We start from the raw sequence: 16,046 nt of genomic DNA on the forward strand, positions 1-16,046 counted from the left end.
ACAAACAAACAAATATATATTATATTTTACAGATAAATTGTAATAGGAACACAAGTTATATAAACACACTTTTTAATGAGTATCAGTACACAGAAAGAGAGTTTGCTATGTATATACATTAGGCCTGAAGTTCTTCATATTGATTTTAGTGGGAACAGCACTGTCTGGGAATTTAACAAATACTGAAAAAAATATACGCAAAAAACATTTATTATTACATAGCTTGCAATATCTGCTTTCACAGATTTTATACAGCTTTACATGCAGCTTTTGTGAAGCTATTAAATGGAATGAATGATATTTTAGAAAAGTTCTAGGAGATTTATCATGATCAAATAGGAGATACCACAGGCCTAAAACATCCATTCTTTCCCTATTTTCACATTCCCATTTTCTTTTCTTTATTCCTCTGCTTATTTCTACCTGGATTCTGAATAGCAATTAGTTCAGTGTAAATACTTTGGGCCGGATTCTCAGCTGGTGCAAATTGGAGTATATCTAACAAAGTCAGGGGAGCTACATCAATTTACATCAGCTTCGAAACAGACCTTTTATACTTGTAACATTTATTCGTAATCTCTGCATTTTTTCAATCGGTTTCATTTTTTCTGCCTGGTCTGTTTCTTCAATATGCTTTTTGCTTTTAGCCCCATCTCTGCCGAGACTTTATATACTGTGAGCAGCCCCATTCATGAAAAATGCATTTACTGAGTTCAGTGGAATAGCTCATCACATATAAAGTTAAACACCTATGTAAATTGTTGCAGGATTGAGGTTTTATTCTGCACGTATGGAAAATCATCAATGAACAGATTATTGCAGTTAATCTGCAGGTGTTATATTCTCACTCGTAAATTTGGAGCTATGCTGTCATGGGAATTAGGATAATGTAAGGATGTTATGGGAGGAATTCTCCTTCTGCAAGAGGATGATGAAACTTGCAGTGTTCTGGTGCTTCTGTCGGTTTTCCCCATATACGCTATGATTTTGCAACACATTGCTGGTGAAAAGACTTCCTTGTATGAAGGAATAAAAGCAAGAAGGTCAATTTGCTATCTTTTGTGAGATTATTTTATTCATTATTCTTGAGCATTCAAATAGTCAGTAGGTATGTGCGAACATATTTGTTAATCCTGAAAGTTCCACCTATTTTTGTGCACGGTTTGTCCCAAAATTTGTACCAGAAAATGCATTGTTAATTATTTTCCTATTTAAAAAGTTTAAATCATCCAGACAGAGAGTAGAAACAATACCACGTGACTCAGGTGATGGATTGCACATTCTGAATAAGGACTAGCTGATGTGAATGCATGGCATAAACTTTCTTAAAATTATTTGACTAATGTTTGCAAGTATCAAATACATGACTAGATAGCATCAGTTAGAGAACAATATGCAAATAGGAAAAAGGGTTAAATAGCAATGAATATTATTTATTATATTATAAATGATTTGACCATTTCTACTCTTGATATTAATAGTTCCGCTAACATCAAGCTAAAACTTTACATAAAGTATCAGATAAGATACTTTTCCTTTTTATAAACACACAAAAATGTTATGAATCCATAGATAAATTAGAGATTTAGGAGTCCATGGTGCTGTAATTCAATCTCAAAACAGCTAATAACAATCCCCCAGCTAATAAGGAAGCCTAATTTTAATGCTTTAATTTTACATACTCTTGGAGTGTTTTGGAAAACTTTATTAGTGGCTGCAGTAATCTAAGTTGGAAGATGTTCATGTGTAGGAACTATTTTTTCCTAAAGCTTTTTACAGACTGATACATCATGGCCCTTCAGTCCCCTCCGGATGTGTATTTGCATGTCTCTGAGTTTTTATAGGATCAGAACCCCAGTCTGTAGCTATACTGTACCTTGAGGGATAGAAGGTAGACAAGGAGAATAACATGGTGTTTTTTAATTGTCCAATCATATATAATTTGGGGCTAAACTGTAGCTATTGAAGGCACAGCTGCATTAGGGGAAAAAGGAGTTGTGGATGTGGCAATGTACTAATGATAGTGGCCAGATGTGGTAAAGATTCGGCTTCCAAATTAAATAATGTTTACATTTACATTTATAGTTCATACATAAAGCCCCATTTTGCAAATTACTCTGTACAGATGAACCTCTGCAGTCCCATTGGAGTCAAGCTACTTTGCCCCATCAAGATTGGATGTTTTTTTCTAAAAGATATTCTTTAGTTCAAATGGGAATTCAGCTTTGGCCAGTGATGAGCTGCCAAAATCTTAACAACCGGTTCCCTCCTCACCCCACGAGGGGGTCGTGGCCCACCCCTGTCCCCTGGGACTCCTGCCCCATCCAACCCCCCTCGTTGCTTGATGCCCCCCCAGGGACCCCTGCCCCATCGACCCCCATCCCCTGACTGTCCCCTGAACTGGGCAGGAGGGTCTCATGGGCCACCATACTGGGTGCCCACCGCACTCCACCCCTAACAGCCAGAGGGACCTGCCGGGGAGTGAGGTGGGGAGTCCGGGCAATGCTTACCTGGAGTGGCTCCCAGGAAGCATCCAGCAGGTCCCTCTGACTCCTAGGGGTGGGGTAGCATAGCTGGGGGGGGAGCAGGGGGAGCAGCCGCTCCCCCCATCGATCACATCAAAAGTGGTGCCTTAGGCACTGACTCCCCGGGTGCTCCGGGGCTGGAGCCCCCCCTGTGGAAAATTTGGTGGGTGCAGAGCACCCATCAGCAGCTCATCGCCCAGCCTCAGCTCACCTCCGCTCCGTCTCCTCCCCTGAACATGCCGCCCGGCTCTGCTTCTCTGCCCCCTTCCCCCTGGTTTCCCGTGAATCAGCTGTTCATGCAGGAAGCCGGGGAGGGCTGAGAAGCAAGCGGCGGCTTCGCGCTCAGGCCCAGGGAGGCGGAGGTGAGCTGGGGCGAGGAGTGGTTCCTCTGAGTCCCCCCCCCCAGGTTACCTGCTGCAGCATGGGCGGCCTTTCTCGCGCCCCTCTTCGCACCCCGCCGAGTGCCCCTGATTTGCAGGAAGCCGGGGATGGAGGAGCGGGATCGTGCGTTCAGGGGAGGAGGCAGAGGCGGAGTGGAGGTGAGGTGAGCTGGGGCCGGGTGAGGAGCTGCCGGAGGGTGCTATGCACCCACCAAATTTTTCCTGTGGGTGCTCGAGCCCCGGAGCACCCATGGAGGTGGTGCCTAAGGCACCATTTTTGGCTGGTTGTTCCCTCATGGGACAACCGGTTCTAAAAGGGCTTCTAAATTTAACAACCAGTTCCAGCGAACCGGCTCCAGCTCACCATTGGCTTTGGCCCATGTGACATCCTCAGGGCCCTACAGTTAGATTACTGGGTGATGAGACAGCAAGTGTGAAAAATCAGGACATGGAGTGGCGGGGTAACAGGTGCCTAAATAAGACAAAGCCCCAAATATCGGGACTGTCCCTATAAAATCAGGACATCTGGTCACCAAAGTAGTATATATATTGTGTGGATGTGGCCTGCATAACACAGAGAGCATATGCAGCCCACAATGGTAAACAGGTTGAGAACCTCTGGTGTAAGTTTGGTTTTTACACTTATTTGTAAATATATTTTATACATCTGTTTTTTGTTTTATAATTAAATTCAAAAGGCTCTTTTTAAAGAAAACAGGGTGAAAGTACTGTTAGTGTTTTTTATTTTAAGAGTAACTTTCACACTGGTAGAAGATAACGTATTAAAAAACGTGATTTACTGATCGATCAAATGCTTGTCATTCAGTTTGCCAAGTACATTCATATTCAGCTGTCTGAACGTCTTTGAGCAATACATACTTTGAAATAGATTGACACCCCAATCCAGCATGCGGATAACTTCAAGTACATGAGTTGTCCAACTGGAGTAGGTAGATGGTTAATATATTATATCATATCACATTATATCATATCACATCCTATCCTATCGGTGGTTACGTTTGATCATAACATAGGATTCAAATCTCAGTGTCCTTAAATTTGACCAAAAGGGATCTTTCATAAGGATGCAGTGCTTCATTATCAAAGTCTGAATATTGCTTATCCATGAATTTCAGGGGGGGAAAGCTTCTCAATAATCCAATAATAATAGCCTCTTTATACAAATCTTTATACAAATAAATAAAATAAATAAATAAAACAACAAAAACTGGTATCGAAGAACTGCTTTGACTCTTCTTTAGGTCTGTTTTATTTTTTGCATGTTTATTCATAATTGTACCTTGTCTGTCCTTTATGAAATACCCTTGTCTCTCTGCCAGAGACTAAATATAGATGAAAGATTAGTCACAAACATTTTCCTGCTCTTTAAGCTCTTTCCAACATCTGTGCAAAATCCCTTATTGTGAGGCTTGCCTAAAGCCCTGTAGTTCTATTGAAACCTTGTATAAAAAGGTGAGGGGAAAAACCTAACTATATTCAATCTTCTAAAACATGGGAGAAAAAAAATTAACAATTCTGAAAAAGATATATTACATTTCATAAGTAAATACATAAACTTTAAATTAATATTGGACATGGTTAGCCTCCTAAAGGTTCAGTTTACACTAGTTGGCTGTAAACTCTTTCTGCATCCATAGAGGGTCTGCTAAAGAACAGTTAGACATTTTTAAAATGTTCGGATAATTACACAACACCCAACAACTACCTGTTTAATATATTCCCTTTCCATTTGTAAAGCGTTCTAGCTGCTTTCTGTGGATCACAGTATTATGAATGGCCCTTCTGCTGATGGTACGAATGAGATTTGTTCCTTTAATCCTAGTCCTTCAATTGCTACATTCACTCAGCGTCTCTCTTTGACTTTGTATTTAGAAAATAAAACCTTGCAGGCAGTAATTTTAACTTAAGGGTTAAAATCAATCATATTGTCCAAGGGAGGAGAATTCTCTTCCTCCCCAGCAAGACCAAATATTACAGGCACTGTCTTTGCACATGAGATAGAGAAGAAGGGATGTGCTGCATAACCCATCAGCATTACACCATACTTGTCAATAGATGTTGCTACTGAACACAAAACATACTAAAATGGCCCCTTATGTTATTGTTTAGAGCATTCTTCACACAAGCATGAATCATTTTTAAGAGAGGAATATGAAATCATACATTCAGAATTGTTTAAATAATCCAAAGAGTTAATGTTTAAAATACAATTATTTCAGTGTTGATAATAATAAATTGTATTTATTATTGCAGCTGAACATTTCAGGCTCTATCCTGAGCCTTTTGATATTTGGCTAGCCTTGCAAATCAGCTGCTATGTGTGCATGCATTTCTCATTGGCTTCAACAATATTTGCCCTTCATATTCAGAGATGAACAACAATATTTTAAAATGTCTACTGAAGCATAATACAGGATCCTACAATGTTTTAAAGCTCTCTATCACCCATGGCTGAAGTGAAGTCATCTGCATGATAGAATGCAGCAGCTGTTTTACAGCATACAGTTCTAAATCACAGCTTAGGGCAGAAAGTGAGGAACACCTCTGTATATAACAAACTTCTATTAAAACTTATGGAGGTAGAATGTATTTAATCAAAACAGGAATTTAGTGAGTTAACTGAATTAACTGTTCTAACTCTTGCAAAAGTGCTAAAGGATGATTAGTAACCACAAGTGGTCAGCACCTTGGTTTTACATCTAATCTGAAAGACTATAATACAAAAATATTATGAAAATCTTTCTTTTTCCACATTTGATTTTATTTACAGAATAATTTTGATATATAGCCCTATGAGCATCGCTGATGGCAAGAGCATTTGTTGGTGCTGGCTAGAATTCCACACAATTTTTGTTCTGCTATTATGACAACAGCTGTATGGCCTATCACAATGGGCTTTTATGCTAGATGTGTCTGGTTACAAGTTATACTTAAGTGCATGGGTAGTAAATTTTGTTCCATTATTATTCATAATGCTTATCAAATACATTTTCCTCCCTCTTTCTTCTTTTGTTTTTAGGTTTTGGAGTTAATTTTGCACATTGTATCCATCACCACCACCACCAATAAAGCTTCCAGGTCTAATTTCAGGTCTAGTATAACTGAAGGCAACCGCATTGAAGTCAATAAAATAATACCCATTCATTCCAGTTTGGCCCACAAATTTTATAAAATGATACTTTTTGGACACCAGTAGTATTTTATACTATTAAATTGTCTTTGGGTTTATTAAATGAGACATGAGATATCAGATGTGCCTGATTACTGTATTCTCAAGTATAGGGTGGGACACATGAAACAATTTATTTTGAGACCTTTGATGATTTTTAAATTAAATGAATTGTTTAGTGATAAACCAGTTTGGGTTAATCAACTGAGTAAAACAAAGGCAGCCACATAAGTAAGCTGGATTGAAGGGCTTTATAGTAATCAGGAGATTTACGAATGTCTGCATGTTCATGTAAATAATTACAAAGATGATGAGCATCTAATTTGGAGTAAAGTTTGGCACCAGACAAATGTTATTATGAACAAAGGGGTCAAGTCCTAAGCCAGCTTTAAATGGAACACATTTAATTAATGCATCTCTCCTTCACTTACTGTTCTGGAGCCTTAAAATTCCACCACTCCTGAAGGGGATTTGAACCTTTATCCAAAGCCTACTGAAGTCAGTGTGAGTCTTTCTACTGACTTCAGTGGGCTTTGGATAAAACCCTTTGTGTTCTGCAAGGAGATTTTGATACACTGAGTTTCTGTAACAATTACACTTTCTTCCTGCAGGACCAGTGGCATTTTAAGGCTACACGACTGTAGTTTCTCTGTATGTTTATTAAACTAGTTTCATTATTTTAAGAAAAACTACATTTGCTATACTCTCACACAGTTCTAGGCAGATCTCTTTAGGTCATTTAGGATCTCTTTCAATATGAAAGGCTGACTAATGAGAACAGTTTTAAGGTTTAAAGGGTTGCAGAGCATGCTGGTTGTCATGAACCTGTGCACATATGAAGGTTCTATTTACTCACCAACAGTATGGTGATTTAAATGGGTTTATTGCTCGTTAAGGGTAATAAACTCCACCTGCGTTACATACCCTCAAATATGGGATGATGAATGAATAGGGAAAGAGAAGGGGGATTTTAATGTGGAACTGAACTTCTAGCATTTAAAAATAATGACTAGGACATTAGACCAATACTTTATCTGGTGTATTTTAATGCATGTTAAAAAGTTAATCCCTTTGCTGCTGTGAAACATGGCACATGGTGCTTCAAGGTGATTAACTAATGGGCATAGTAGCAGCTAATGTGCATTCTGCTTACCCTACCAAGTATGTTCAGCCACACAAAAGCAGTTAAAATAAGAACAATGTTTTAGTTAACTGAAGTATTTTAAACATCCTTCTAGAAAAGAACATTTATGACAATGAACTGAATGAGATATCCAGAGTGGAAAAATCAATGTAAAAAATGTTTTTGAAATCAAAGATTTTCATAATGATGAAGCACCATAATGATTATCTCTAAACTGCCATCTCCCTGTTGGGTGTTTTGTTGGGCAAGTTATTTCTAATTTAATGAGGCAATAAAGTAGGGATTCAGAAAGGGTGGATTATTTAATCAATGTGTAGATCTGCTTTTACATTTATAATCACTCAGTCCCTTGTATTTTACAGGTATAAAAATGTATCAAGTGAAATATCAACAGATGATATCAAAGAGACATTTAAATTGATAAACCATTCATTAGAAATACAGGATGCAATCGAAATTTAGAAAACAAGAGATGCCTATATTTGTATGAGAAATAAGACCATATATTAGGAGGCACTTAGTTTACCAATGCAGCAGGTTCACCAATGAAACTAGTCACCAATTAAACTAATAATCACATTTACTAAAAGATGGATAGCTGCGTGCATGCGGCTCAAACATGCCTTAGAGTCTAGTACCTTTAATGAAAATTACATCAGAGAAAAAAAAAGTCAAAAGGGTATTTTATTTATATATAAAGGGGTGTGTGTGTGTGTGCACATACATAAAAAAAATTGAGTTTCAGTGAGTGCTATTCAAACCATAACTTCAAACCATAACCTCCATTCATTCCAATGGCATTATGAAAGGAGAAATCACCTCTGACTATGACTATAAACTGGAGAAGACAGACTACAGACAGGTTAAGTATGCATTAATGTCTTACCTTGTTTTTAGGATATTCAGAAACTGCAAAATTTCTGAAAACTGTATCAGTCTAAGGGCTCTTAAAAATCTTAAACCTGCATAAAAAGAGAATCAGACATAACTCCAGGGCATAGTGACCCATACTGTTATAATATCCGACTTACAATGGTAACAATCAATGAAATCAATGGTATGTAGCATACTGAATGTCAAATACCTTTGAAGTGTTCTTCCATATTTAATAGTCCCAAGATCTTGACCAGCTTTTTTCAGTTGAATTTAGATCTGTTTCTATACCCTACCAGAAATGCATACTTCAAGTATTAAGTTACGGTGTGGGAAATTTAAACAGCTATGATTACCTCAGAGCTAAGTAGCGCTAAGGAGAAAAAACCTTACTTAGCCTCAGTTGGTAGTCTTAGTGCCCATATTCCTCTCTTCTAGAATGGCTCACTATTGCAAATATAGATATACAACTGCTGAAAGCTCACAACCTCCCGCCCCCCATGCTTTGCAAAAACTAAGAGATTATGGGCAAGAGATCTGATAACCTGATTTTTTGGGGAAAAAAACAAAACAAAAACCTAGACATTAGTAGGCCTGATTAAATTGGTAATTCTTAATGACGTAAAATCTTTTATTAGGTTGTAATGCTCCATATCCCCACCCCAAACTCTAAAACTTCAGACAGGGTTATGTAGTTATTGTGGCTTAAAAAAAAGGTAAAACTACTGTATTTGTCTTCAAGCAGGTTACAATTACAGTAAATAACTGAATTTTGGGTCTTAGAAAAGTAACAATATTTATAAAGAGATAGCATTGAGTTGTTGAAATCAGGTTGCTTGAATAGCAATTCAATTCTCAGACAGCAAGACGAAGAGCGAGAGAGCGCAAGAGAAAATACCATAAAAGATTAAGGGCTTAAATTACTGAGAGACTTATGCTGGTAGTAAACAATTTTGCTGCAGATCTTTGGCATATGAGTAAAGGTACATTGTGTATTTTATATATACAGCTTGTTAAATGGAAGGCTTTTGAGGATTTTTTTTTTTTTTTACAGCACAGTAGGGTAAGAGTTGCATAAAAATTGCTTAATATAGTAGCTTGACCACTAGGGTTGGGCCTAGGGCAACATCAACTTATGCATCCTCCTTACTGACATTTAAATTTAGTAAGAGCTAATAATGTGGTAAAAATAACACCATCACCATGGCATCTGATATTTCGTCATCTGTGGACCTGAAGCTAAAACCCTAAAACAAACTTTTCAAAAAGGTTCTGAAATACCTGTTTATCTTCCTCAGCCAACGTTTATTTTTCATGCATTGCTGCACTTCCAAATGGAAGCCAGGACAGGAAGTGCCATCATAATAAAAAGGCAGACTATCCTACATGTATTACTACCCTGATTGGAAGCACGGAGGGAATTTTAAAGGAACCTGCTCTGACGACATTTCCAGCTAATTATTTCTGGAATTAATAGGTATAGGTATTAAGGACAAGCACGGGAAAACTCAGTCTTTTCAATGCCTTTCTGAATGGAACCCAAAGCTTTCTATGTGTATTACTAGTAGTGCTCCCAATTTAAGCTGTTTATTTATTTTGATTTTTACAAAAATTAATTGCTGATATTTTAGGAGAAAAACACGTTATAAATATTCAAAAATGTTTTTGAATTATATAAAAAATTGCCGTCTTCTGAAACCCTGCACATCTGGTGAAAGTTTGGGATTCACCATTCAAACTGAGCTGGGACATCATCATTTTCCTTAGATAAAATTCCCCTACATGAAGCACATTTAATCAAAATAATTTAGGAAGGATAAATACATCCTCCAAAATGGAGCCAGACCATGGGCCTATAGTGAAACACCCCTGTTGACCCTTGATGCCTGCTCTTGGAAGGTTTATGCTGATGTTTAAACTAAAATTTATACGTTAGGAAAATCTAATATGCTTAAAATTGCTAATATTAAAGCTCTAACATAAGAAGTAAAAAACAAAATGTATAAATAGTGGAAATAGACTTTGCAATAAATTTGAGGCCTAATAGAGGCTAGCAGTTAGCAGAAGGCCTAAATTCTTCACATAAGTGCTTGACCTAGAATTATAAGATTTAACAATATGTATCTTGTGATAAACAAGTAAACAACAAAGGAACGGTTGACCTGTGACCCCAGACATATCTTGGAAGGATTATGCTTAAAATAAAACTATAATCTAAATATTAGGGAAAGTGAAAATGCTTAAAGATGTTGATAATAAAAATAATTAAAGCTGTAATGCAAGTAGGGAAAAAAAATGTAAAATTACAGTTATAGGCTTTACAAAAGTATGAGACCTAGATATTATTGTTAGCCTACAGTGCTTGTCCAAATGTTATAAGATTTTGTGATAAACAAGAAAACCACAGAAGGGGATTTTACGCTTGAAATAATGGATTTTTGTTCAATGTATTGTGTTGGAAATATTGGGAAATCTGTGATGCAAGAATCTTATGCTAGCAAACAGAACTTTAATTACGGTTCCCTGGAATGACAAACATGGGCAGGAGACTGAGACCTAAAACAAATATGGTCTTTAATGTGTGGGGGAAGTAAGGAAAAGGGATACAAAAATACAGTCAGACCAGCCTCTGGTTGGGACACTGGGATGACAGGATGGTGGAAACCTGGAACATCATTCCCACTTACTTTTCCTAACATCTTTCCCTTCTCTGATGCTTCTGATGGTCTTCAGAAGGTTGTGAGTATGCATAATGATTGTTTCCCTACACTTATATTGCATTTCTGTTTTACTTGCATGTATTTAAGTACTAAATAAAGTCCTCATGTCTGTGTGTGATTCACCAATCTCATCTTCTAGAATAAATTTACATAACCACCTAAGTAAACAAACTCTTGCACTCTAAATTAATTAATCAAAGGCTATATAACAGACTAAATTTAAAATGACAGAGTTGCATGGGCTTTTGGAATATATATCCAAGGAACAAACCCACGTTTACATGTCAAAAACATTGTGAAATGCATTGACATAAACTGGCCATACAAGCTGGAATCCCAACATTGGTCTCCCGGAATACCAAACATGGAAAGGGGACTGAGACTTAATCAGATATGGTCCCAGACATGTGTGGGTGTAAGGGAAAGGTGTATAGAGATCTGGGGCAAAAATTGGGGATCGGTCCTGCTTTGAGGTCCCATCCAACCCTGATATTCTATGATTAGCTGAATAGAGTGTGATTTGCCTGAGGGTATGGTGGAAATGTTTACAATGCACTTTATTTGTTCTGGAATATGTGCAGTAGTGGTTTTGTCCACACTCAGCACAGTAACATCTGGTATTGTAACTGCATGCACCTGTTGAGTGAACTGGCAGCTGCAACGTACTTTAACAAAATGCCCAATCTTTTTGCAATGATTGCACTGGGTTACTTTTGCCAGACATCCTGTGTAGCTTGCAAGATGTTGTGGGGATCCACAGCGAAAGCATGCTTTTACTGTATTTTGAATTTCCTGATTTGGTGGTTTTTTATTAGTTTTCCTCTTGTAATTGTTTGTCTGCAGCGATAGTGAACTTTTCTGCAAAGGAGTCATAGCCTGGACTGTGCTTCCTGTATCCATGTTCATTATTTTGGCTGCAGCTGTAGCTGACTCAATCTGAGTAGCAATGGTTATTGCTTTTTCTAGTGTACGTTGTGGTTCTAGAAGTAAGCGTTTTCTTACACAAAGCATGGTTGTTTTCTCAATGAGCTGGTCTCTAATCACCTCATCTGCCATATTCCCAAAGTCACAAGTTACAATAAGACTCCTCAGGGAAGCAATACACGGCATTATAGTCTCCCCTGGTTTCTGCTCATGCTGGCAAAATCTGTAGCGATTAGCTACTAAATTAACTTTTGGCACAAAAAAGTTCTTTAATGCAGTGAGTGCAGTCTCATATTTATCATCTGCAAGGGGAAAAGTGTAAAATATACGCTGCCCTTCTGCTCCAAGGCAGTGGATTAGCAGAACATGCTTTCTTACTTCAGAAATCTCTGTAGCACTGATTGCAAGCAGATAAATCTCAAACATATGGATCCAGGCAGTAAAAGCAATTTGAGGCTCACCTGGGCTTTGCAGAAAGTGTGCAGGCGGGTTCAGAGGCAGAAGATCCATCCTCATCGCCAAAATGTTATAGCAACCAGGCAAGGTACTAACAAACTTCAACAGGACTTTATTTTTAAAGTGGAAACCTCTTTACCAAGCTGCTGCTGCACCCTTGGTAGCTCTTACTCAGCCTCCTCCACTCCTCCCCCGCCTTCCTGTTTCCTGTCCTTTCAGACTCCCAAAAGCCAATGCTGCCTGTTCCAATAATTACAAGCAGCATCTAAACACTACACATGAGTACAGGGGACTGGAGTAGATGACCTCTCTAGTTCCCTTCCAATCCTAGAATTTTATGATTCACCAATCTTATATCCTGCTCCAAAAATTCAAGTAGACACCTGAGTAAAAGAACCCCTTATTAGTGACTTGTGGATTTTGACCCAAATGTATCACAGCCTTGGTCACCAATGGTCACAACTATAGTCTATATGCTAGAAGAGTGACTGAAATCTGCTTTACTTACTGTGTTCATCTGCTTCACTTGCACTGAGTGTTAGGGCTGCTGGATCCATGGAATCATTTCTAATGAACCTGCTGGCTCACTTCTGGACACTTTGTTAATTCTTCAGTGAACATTCAACTAGTTGAATGCTCTATAATCCTTCCAGAATAGGAAAAGGAAGGACTGCCAGAGTCAGTAGGCCCTGGTTCAGAAGGGAGCAGGAGCAGAAGGCTAGAGCATCCTGGCAGCTGACTATGGTGAGAAGACTGGACGGTTTGGGAGTTGGGACTGAAGGGCTGACAGCTGGGCTGGGAAGCAGCCTTTTTCTGGTAAAAGGGACAGCAGCAGTCACAATAGATGGGTACTCAGGAATGGCCTGTAAACAAGAGGGGCTGTGCAGACCAGTCTGAAGAAGATGGACAAAAGGACTGAACTCTGGCAGGGACATCTTCAGGCCCATGAACGATTGCCTCTGGGAGAGGGGTGGCCTGGAGTCAGCAATCCTGACAGTAGTTTGGGGGAGCCCCACCTGCCCACTCCCATGAGAGGCTGAGTTAGGAACTGTTGGTGCATCTTGTGTTTGTACCTTAAAGTCTATGGTAACAGCAACATTTATTTCTTGTAGCTTTTAATAAAACAACCATTTGTCATTCATCAGACTCTGAGTATTTATGGGGATGTACCAAAGCCTACAGTCTAAAGGAACTAGTGCTGAGAACACCTAGAGCACTTGCCTCAGAGCATGCAGAACCAAACATAGACAGGTCTTGCATACCCCGGCTCTCAAAACGACTCCCTGCAGTGGAGGTGGTTACACTGGATCCCAGTGCCCAATGCCAACATTGTAGAGGGTGTGCAAATAACTCATCATGGGGCTGAAATGGACTGGAAGACCATCCCTGGCTCCTCTGCATTAGAGTGAACTGCACCCCTTGATAGTAGAATTAACTAGTTGAACTGAGACTAAAGAAAAAGGGAAAATCCCATTCTTAAATGACTACTGTTGAAAGGGGTGTATGTGTGTAAATGTGTTTGGGGATGTAAAGCATTTGAGCATTAACTGCTCTAGCCTGTGCAGTAAATTAAATGCATCTGGAAAGACTGAAGTAATTCAGAGGTTTCAATCCTTTCTTCAAATAGACTTCAAAGAGCAGCTGCTGGAAATGAACTTTAAGAGGCAGACTCAGATTAAATGAGTTTGCCCTGAGTAGATGATTGTCACTATCATCTTGTGCTTAGCAGGGAGATGATGAACAGACTGAGTATGCCCTCAAGGGAGAGACCATAGACCACTTCATACTGGTGCTGTATTAATGACATGCCAAAAGCGTGCTCACAGTCAAAGATGCTCCTTTGAGAGAGGACACGGTAATCCTTTACTCACACTGATCAGCCTTCCATAGTACCGAAACTGTTGTCAGAAACAAAATGCGTTGAATTACTCAGTGCCTTGAAAAAAAATCAGCTTACTATCAGTCCAGGCCCAGCAAAACCTGTTCTGCTTACATTTGGTTTAATTTGCTGACAAGTCTAATTTAAGTCACAGCAACAGGTGCATACAAAAACTCCATGAAGTGCCCCTCAGCAATGAAAAGTAACTGCATTAAACTAGTAACATGATGCTCCCTATTTATTGTGTCTTGCTGATCCCATGTCAAATTCTCTCAGTTGATAGTTAAAAAGATGATTTCTCTGACAGCCCTACAAATGCACCAAGGATCTGAAATTCAAGCTGTGTTCTTTATGACTTGTACATCAACAGTAATAAAGATTCTGTAATAGGGACTTATTGCTAACAATACTTCTAAAGATGTAACAAGCAGAAAGGAATCTAGCTTGCTCTCCCACAACTGTATCAGCTCTGCATACAACAACAGGAATTTTTGTAGCTCTACCTAACAAAAACTATCTGGGAAATTATTCTGTCTGTGTAGTGATGAGTTATCCTATTACTTCATAATATGGAATAAATGCTAAATTGCCTTGTTTGTATGATGACTAATCTCTATATATTCTGTTTAGGTCAAATCACTATTTATTTTAGTAAACACTATTCTAATTTCAGATTGATTCTGTGTGTCAGATATTTAATTTGGATCCTGGTCCTGCCTGGTGAAGTTAATGATTCAAATCACCCATAAGAGCACTCCAAATGCTTTTCTTTGAATTCATTCTCCTTCATTCAAGTGATGCATTTTATGCTGGAGTCTTCTACAGGTGAGCTGACTTGAGCAGAAACACAGGGTATCTACTGCAATATAAATTTGTGATTAATCTTTCCCTACCCTTTTTTTTTTTTAAATATCTGAAAATACCTCTCTTATCTAGAGGACACAATGCATAAAGCCTATGGTCTGATAGTCTAGATCTACTCCAGAAAGTGACTCTGTTAAACTGGCATTTTCTTACTCAACACAACTGTTCTCTGTGTAATCATAGTGATCTCTGCTTACTTTACTGATTAAACTAAGTCTTTATGATTTTCACAACACCCAACCCTGGAGATCCAACACGAGATTGTATGAACTGGATTCTACTTCTTCTAGTGTACTATTAAGAGGATTCTTTACATTAGAAAAATTGCTCTGGTTAACTAAACTGAATTTAAATCCATCTAGTTAAAACTGTGCAAACTCCTAATACTGACACATTTAAACTGGTGTAATCCTCACTTCAACTGCTTTGTTTAAATTGATAATTTACTGACATAAGCTAACTTGATTTAAACAAGGGTTAAACCAGTTTAAGTATGTTTACATTTGCACAGGTTTAACTAGATCAATGGATAATGATCAATCAGTGCAATTTCTAATGCAGACAAGCTCTATACTCCAAGCAATTCCATGTGCACCAAATTATTGATCACAAGGGGGGTTGTACATACGTCAATTCGGGGCATATTTTGGCCTTCAGAACTTTTACAATAGAATGACGGTGATGATGTGCTAGATGGAAAGAACCCAGCTTGACTTGCAGATCTCAGAATGAACGTGCAGGGCTAAGGCCAGAAATAAACATTGTTTGAGTTGTAAACTGAGCACAGAAATCACTGATCTGCAATAAACATGGACCTCCACAATGCCACTTTACAAAGAGAACCACGCTTCAAGACACAAAACACATATAATAATAAAAATCCTTCTCTTGGATGAGGAATTTGTACCCCCTGGATCATGTTTTACCCAAGAGCCTTTCAGTTCTGCAGCTACTGTGTACTTCACTTGAAAGTTCTAAAACAGGCAATGGCTGCAGGATTAGGCTACCAGGGACACCAACTGTAAAATGGACTACTAGGGTGTTTTTGCAGGCTCCTCCCAGTTGGAGGTATGTCCAGGACAAAGTTAATA

General features: G+C 38.5%; 1 protein-coding gene across 1 annotated transcript in view; it reads right to left on the reverse strand.

Moving 5' to 3' along the window:
* Window positions 1-16,046, reverse strand: part of KCNMA1 (potassium calcium-activated channel subfamily M alpha 1) — an 827,350-nt gene that overhangs the window by 228,785 nt on the left and 582,519 nt on the right. Inside the window, 1 exon segment of the mRNA XM_038409287.2 lies at window positions 8,126-8,201. Coding sequence (XP_038265215.1) covers window positions 8,126-8,201 — 76 coding nt within the window.

The sequence above is a fragment of the Dermochelys coriacea genome, chromosome 7 (assembly GCF_009764565.3).
Source record: "Dermochelys coriacea isolate rDerCor1 chromosome 7, rDerCor1.pri.v4, whole genome shotgun sequence".
Lineage (NCBI taxonomy): Eukaryota > Metazoa > Chordata > Testudines > Dermochelyidae > Dermochelys > Dermochelys coriacea.